The sequence below is a fragment of the Oryza glaberrima genome, chromosome 3 (genome assembly GCF_000147395.1).
Source record: "Oryza glaberrima chromosome 3, OglaRS2, whole genome shotgun sequence".
Lineage (NCBI taxonomy): Eukaryota > Viridiplantae > Streptophyta > Magnoliopsida > Poales > Poaceae > Oryza > Oryza glaberrima.
Window position 1 is genome coordinate 14,420,315 of NC_068328.1, and position 7,855 is coordinate 14,428,169.

At 43.8% G+C, this 7,855-nt stretch overlaps 1 protein-coding gene across 1 annotated transcript; it reads left to right on the forward strand.

The window, feature by feature from the left end:
- Positions 1-714: 714 nt before the first annotated feature.
- LOC127767756 (3-ketoacyl-CoA synthase 12-like) lies at positions 715-2,419 on the forward strand. Its single transcript, XM_052293193.1, has one exon. It carries the CDS (start codon positions 769-771, stop codon positions 2,170-2,172), a length of 1,404 nt encoding a protein of 467 aa, XP_052149153.1. The 5' UTR covers positions 715-768; the 3' UTR covers positions 2,173-2,419.
- Positions 2,420-7,855: the final 5,436 nt, after the last annotated feature.

Sequence of the window (7,855 nt, forward strand, 5' to 3'; positions counted from 1 at the left end):
ACGCATGAGGGCTAAGGTGAGAGATTTTGAGTTAAAATCCCACATCCCACATATTTTTTTCACTTGCTATGCATCTTTAGGTCGAGATCTTTAGTTCCGATTCTTTTTTTTCATTTGCTATGCATCTTCATATTTTTTTTCACTTGCTATGCATCTTTAAGTCGAGATCTTTAGTCCCGATTCATTCATCTCGGTTGCTACAACCGATAGAAAGGGAGTTGTTAACCGGGACTAATCGTTTCCCCTTAGTGGAGGGAGTACTAATCATTACTTCTTCTATAGACTTGCAAGTATTTGGAAAAATAAATATTAGTAATTTATAACTTTTGACTAAATGATTACTTATGAAAGTTATATACTAAAGAAGACCATGTCAAAAAACTTATATGCTAATTTTGGAAAGATGCTAATTTTGGGAGTATGACTGCAGGATACAGCAAATAGCGCTGCACGAGTGTATTACCCAAAACAACGACAAGGGTACAAATAGGGCACGGCAAGTTGCACACATGACGTGTCATTTTCCAAATTGCTAAAGGAAACATCTACAGTAATCCATATTTCTATTTAGGGTCAATTTAGTTTTTTGACCAAAATTAATTAATACTATCCGCCACCTTCTCTCAACTCTGACCGCTTTAATTTGCGTGCAAACCAAACCGGCCTATATAAACACACACACTCTCTCCGCACCAAAACCACTAAAACCAAAACACCACCACTGATCATCACTAGCTTTCTACTTGTAGAAGGAGAGAGAGATCAGCAATGGAGCTGCTTGCCTTGGTCACCGTGCTCCTCCTGGCGCACGCCGTGGCGTACCTCGCGTGGACGGCGGCGGCGCGGCGGCGGCAGTCGCGGTGCTACCTCCTCGACTACGTGTGCCACAAGCCGTCCGACGACCGCAAGGTGAGCACGGAGGCGGCCGGCGCGGTGATCGAGCGGAGCAAGCGGCTCGGCCTGCCGGAGTACAGGTTCCTCCTCCGCGTCATCGTCCGCTCCGGCATCGGCGAGGAGACGTACGCGCCGCGGAACGTGCTCGACGGCCGGGAGGGCGAGCCCACGCACGGGGACTCGCTCGGCGAGATGGAGGACTTCTTCGGCGACTCCATCGCCGAGCTCTTCGCCAGGACGGGGTTCGGCCCGCGCGACGTCGACGTCCTCGTCATCAACGCCTCCATGTTCTCGCCGGACCCGTCGCTGGCGTCCATGATCGTGCGCCGCTACGGCATGCGCGAGGACGTCGCCGCCTACAGCCTCGCCGGGATGGGGTGCAGCGCGGGGCTGGTGTCGCTGGACCTGGCGCGGAACGCGCTGGCGACGCGGCCGCGCGCGCTGGCGCTCGTCGTGTCCACGGAGTCCATCGCGCCCAACTGGTACACCGGCACCGACAAGTCCATGATGCTGGCCAACTGCCTGTTCCGCTGCGGCGGCGCCGCCGTGCTGGTTACCAACGACCCGGTGCTCCGCGGGCGCGCCAAGATGGAGCTCGGCTGCCTCGTGCGCGCCAACATCGCCGCCAACGACGACGCCCACGCCTGCGCGCTGCAGCGGGAGGACGACGACGGCACCGTCGGGATCAGCCTCAGCAAGGCGCTCCCCAAGGCCGCCGTCCGCGCCTTCGCCGCCAACCTCCGCCGCCTCGCCCCGCGCATCCTCCCCATCACCGAGCTCGCCCGCTTCGCCGCCCAGCTGCTCATCACCAAGAAGCTCCTCCGCCGCCGCGCCACCGCCGCCACCGCCACCAAGCACACCGGCGGCGACGGGCCCAGGATCAACTTCAAGACGGGCGTGGACCACTTCTGCCTCCACCCCGGCGGCACGGCCGTGATCGAGGCCGTGAAGCGCAGCCTGGGCCTCGACGACGACGACGTGGAGCCGGCGAGGATGACGCTGCACCGGTGGGGGAACACGTCGGCGAGCAGCCTCTGGTACGTGCTGTCGTACATGGAGGCGAAGGGGAGGCTGAGGCGGGGCGACAAGGTGCTGATGGTGACGTTCGGGTCGGGGTTCAAGTGCAACAGCTGCGTGTGGGAGGTGACCGGCGACATGGCCGACAAGGGCGCGTGGGCCGACTGCATCGACGCCTACCCGCCGGAGAACACGGCCAACCCCTATATGGAGAAGTATTCGTGGATCAACGACGTCGACGGAGACAGGCTCATCATCTAAGTAAATTAAAACGGATTAATTCATTTCCCACCCATCTCCACAAATTAAAAGTTTACACCTCTCTATTCCCTTCTTTAATATATAACGTTAATTATTTCAAAAATAAATTAACCAACGTCGTACATAAAAGAACAGAGAGGGAGTATATATGTGTACATGCATGGAGATGTATATATATATATATGTTATATATACATCACAGATTCACAATATTATATATGTTGAAATTTGGTAATAAGGATATTGATCTGTGCTAGCCAACTAGTTCATCTTTGAATTGGAACTGAAACAGAAAGGATCGAGTACGTAGGTGCAGACCAAATCAGTCTTACTACCGTGTGTGTCATTAACTGTGTCATGCATGCATATATGCATTTATGTAATAAAGTCAAATTAGTAGCCATATTTACGGGTTTCACCGATTGTTAATTAGGAAAAACATGTGTGTGTTTTGTTGATTAGCTCTTAATTAGACTTCTCGGATGCCGGCCATGTGTTGTTTCAGTGGTCCATATATATGCAAAGAATAATGAAGTTCTTTCCGACTATATATATATATATATATATATATATATATATATATATATATATATATATATATATATATATATATATATATATATATATATATATACGCTGATCATGTTCTGAGATATTAAAGTTTCGAGGTAATTACCGGAACCTTTCTATATATAAAAACTAATTAAACAATTGACGTTAACATATTATATTTAAGTTCAAAATTTGATCGCTCTTGTTTATTTTCATAAGATTTTAAAATACCTCAAAATATGTTATATATTTTCAAAAGTATATGTAGCGTAGTAAGTACAACTATACAACTTACATTAAATCATAATATAATCACTTAGAGATATTTTATGATCATTAAAGTAAGACGGAGAGAATGGAGAGTGAAGTAGATCGCAGCTACATAAAAGGTAATTAGCAGCTGGCCTTCGTGTTCCTAGCTCGATCGCTCGCCGGCGGCGATCGATCCGGACAGCTAGCTAGCAGACAAATGCATGGCGGCGATCGTCGCTTAACAGAAAGAAACTGATTGAACTCATGGTATATGTACGGAGCATATGCATGTGCAAACACGCTATCTAGCTAGATATATAGTACAAGCAAGCTTAAGCTTAGCTACTCCTACATTAATTTCCAATAATGACCGAAAAGGGACAAGCGTGTTGGTTGGTGGGTGGGTTTCAGTGTCATCTCGCAGCTACTTTGTGTGCTTTGGGGTAAATAATTCCCCCGTCTCAAATTAAAATCAGATAATCTTTACTAGTATTTACTACTCACTCTGTTCCGTTTTTACATTGGTAAAATCAAACTACTCTAAGTTTGATTAAACTTGTAGATAAATATTGTAATATTTACAATACCAAATTAATTTTATTACATGTATAATTGTATATATTTTAATATATTTGTGTTGGATTGAAAATATTACTACTTTTTTCAATAAACTTAGTTAGACTTGGAGCATTTTGATTTTAAGCAAAGTTAAAACGTCTTATAATCTGAAACTGAGAGAGTAATTCCTAAAATGAATGATCTTTAAATAATCATTAAAGTATATAAAAATAAGAAGCAAATATATTAGTACCAGGTAAAGTGTGAGAGAATTAATTATATTAGAATTTAATAAAGTGTAAGGTATTCTATTTTTTATATTGATAAGTGTGACATGCATTAATAATAAAGTTGTTTAATTTGGAATGGAGGTGGTACTAGTTAGTACTATGTCACTTTATATTTATACACATGAATTTGTAAAGAGATAGTTCAAATTAAATGATCGATAGATTTTGCTATCATTAATTCATTTACTTATATAGTGGAAAATATCAGCTACTCCTGCAGTAAAGTTTATTTAACGTCGGGAGAGTGTTGAGTACAGTTTTTCAATTTTATTTGTCGTAATTATAGCGTATAGAACTTACTCTTATGTTTTAAAACATAAGCATTTTTAACCGTTTTAGTAGAAATTAAAATTGAGCTACACAAAATTAAATGAAAACTGGTTGCGGTTGAATGGTTAAGGTGAATTGAGTAGGTTGTGAAATTGCTATAAATTTAAAATCCTTATATTTTGAAAACTTGACATAAATATATAGTATGAAAGAAAAGATTAAAATAAGCTACATATACAGTCATCGAATCGAATCTCTACTGTTATAAAAATTAAAAATGTTTCCGTGGTCCGTCATCCGTGTTTAATCGGTTATAAAAATTGAAGATATTTCCGCGGTTCGTCATCCGTGTTTGAGTCGGTTTTATTTTTATGTTTCGGTTTTAATCTATATCTTTTCTCTTCTCTATCTCTTCTCTATTGTTATAAAAATTGAAGATGTTTTTGCCAGTATTTTGGTACGTCATCCGTGTTTGAGTCGGTTTTTAAATTTGTTGACTTTTAGAAATATATATCCATATTTGAGTTGGATTTTAAGCTCATTTAATTTGGAAAATACAAAAGGAGTCGTACAAGAAATTTCTTTAAAAAACTCGCGTGCTAACTTGAGATTAACTACGGACTTGCAGCTTATGATTTTCTAAAAAAAATATCCAAGCGGATTCCCATAGTGAATTAATTTTACGCTAGCTAAATCGTATAACAACAATAAAATTAAAATAGCATTTACCTGTTGCAACGCACTGGCACTTTTTTCTAGTATATCTAAAAATCCAAACTTTAGCAAAAAGATGTAATTGAGAACTCTAAACCGACTTTAATTGCTTGTGGAATCGGAGCGACGAATTAGAAAGGATAGCTTCTTGGATCGTCGACCATGTTAATTAGCAGCTCTATCTTGAAGAGAGGGTATGGAACCCTATCGAAGGAATTACGCCACCGGCCGGTCGTGGTTGAGAGATCGAGGGAGACGGCCAACGCCACCGACGGAGATCGAACCTGCACATATATCGTCCTACGTACGCACATTCCTACTGGAAGCAAAGGATATGATTTGCTCCTGATCGATCAATCGATCGATCTACTCCAGCTAGTTTCGGGCTGTACACATAACGTACGTGCTCGATCGATCTGTGCTGCCTACTACTACTAGCTTAGCTTAATACATGTGCACGCATGCATCCATGTCGGACAAAATCAGCAGCACGGACACACGTACGGTTTTTTTTTTCTCACTCCCATAGTTCTACGTAAAATGTTTATCCAGACAACAAATGGGTTGGAGAACACCATCAAAACCATTTCTGTGACCATATATATTTTTCTTAAAAATAGAATAAAAAGGTAGAGGTGAGAATGAAAAGCTGCAATAATATCAGAAAATCGAAAACGGAATTATATGAATGAGAACGTGCCGGTATCGATTAGAATCCGGTAACCGGTAAGTACTGTTTGAATAACTGTAAAACCATATATATATTTCACATAACATGATTATATGTAATACTATCTTTGTTTTCTAATAGATGACACCGTTAGTTTTTTTTCACAAGTTTAACCATTCTTTTTAATCAAAAAAATTTACGTAATTCTAATTTATTTTGTTGTGAATTGTTTTATCACTTAAAGTATTTTAAGCATGATTATACCTTATACATTTAAATAAAATTTTTGAATAAGACGAATAGTCAAACATGTGTTTAAAAGTTAACATTATTATTTATTAAAAAATAGAGGGAGTATGATCATAGATATTCAATCTTACAACAATAAATTAAACTTATTATCTTATAAATATAGTAATTTCCGTTGGGTATATATGGAAGTAATCGGCAAAATAGTATAATCGTTCCATTTCCATTTTCAAATTTATTAAATTTGTCCTTTTCGTCTTTATTTACCTTTTTCAGATGCTTCGGTCAATGAAAAAAAAACGAGCATCTGTCAATCGAAACTTTTCGTGACCATTTTTATCCCTAATTAACCGAAAGGAAGCTGGACACATGTTCACGTGCTGAGACGACAGTGTATCGTAACAGTGTATTTATTGTACGTGCTGGTTGTACATGGCTTCTGGTACAAGCTAGCTGGCTAGAGAGTTTAAGAGGAAGTTAATTAATTGATTTCTGTTCCTATACTAACGTTAATCGGAACGAAAGCCTCAGGTATAGGGGACGACCACTGGGGCCTGTCAGTAAATATTGCATTACAGAAACATCTAACAAGACATACATTATGTACTATCATATCCTTTTCTTAGGGTAGACATACATTATGCAGTAACATCTACTCCCTCCGTATTTTAATGTATGACGCCGTTGACTATTCGACCAACGTTTGACCATTCATTTTATTCAAAATATTTATGCAAATATGAAAATACTTATATCATGCTTAAAGAATATTTGATGACGAATCACGTCACAATAAAATAAATGATAATTACATAAATTTTTTGAATAAGACAAACGGTCAAACGTTGGACAAAAAGTCAACGATGTCATATATTAAAATATGGAGGTAGTAACATCTAATGAGACAAATCCTTTTTCTTGCCTTTTCTTAGGGCATCTACAATCAGGGACACTCTAAGAGTACCCTCACTAACTGAGGGCACTCTCTGGGAAACCCCCCACACAATGAAAGATACCCTAGTAGCCTAACGAGTGCCCCTAACCCAAAAAGCCTACGTAGGTATTTTACTATACTACCCCTCTCTTCTCTCCCCCCTCTCTCTCTCTTCTCCTTATTTACCGGCGCACCTCCTCCCCTTCGCCTCCACGCGTGCTCGCCTCCTCCCCGCCACCGCTCGCCTCTCTCTCTCCCTCTCACCGACGCCGCTTGCCACTCTCCCCGCCGTCGCCAGATCCCACGCTCCCCCTCCGATCCCACGTTGCGCCGCCGCTCGCCAGAGACGCCAGGCGTGCTTGGCGATGGCACGGTCCTCGGCCGTGGCAGCCTCGTCGGACCCAGGGAGCGGCGGCGAGGACGACGAGGAGGGCCACCTCTCCCGTTGCCGGCGTCCACCGCCGCCCTTCTCTCTCCGTCTCTCCCGTCGTGGATCTAGGCCCCCCGCGGCGCTGGCGGTGGCGGGCAAGGCGCCGACAGAGGAGGCCGGGAAAAGCGCGCGAGGCGGCGAGCACGGGCGTCTCAAGCCGTCTCCGCCCGTCGCCGGCTAGTGGCCGACGGCTGCCGCGGCGCGCGGCGGTCGGATCCGGTCGTCGCCGTCGCGGATCCATCGTCGTTGTCATCGATGTCTTCTCTCTCTCTAAGGCCGATGGTGGCGGTCCTGGCGGTGGTGGGCGCGACGCCGGCGGTGTCGGGCGCGGCGCGATGAGACCGAGGGGAGAGCGAGAGAGGCGAGGGTGCAAGGGTAAATTTGGGGGGGGGGACGACACCGTGCCCACGAGCTCCACACGCGCACAGCGTGGCACCTGGCTGCGTCTCCCCACGAAAAGCTGGCGAGGTGCGGCGAGCAACGCGTTCCCTAGCTGAGGGACGTGTTCCGTCCAAGGGGAATGACGCGGACGGAAAAGGGGACAGCCGGCGCTAGTGGGACGGGCTGAAGCACCGCATTGGTGATGGCCTTATTTGCCAGTTTCTAGCTTCCAAGCTTCTTCAGCAGTAGCATGCTGCTACCTCCATCTTAAAATATAATTAAAATAAGAATACAGTTATTTCTCCATCTACCACGCCTTCTCTCAACCAATCACAACCATTACCAATTAATTTATTCACTTTTTTTCTCAACCAATCACAAAT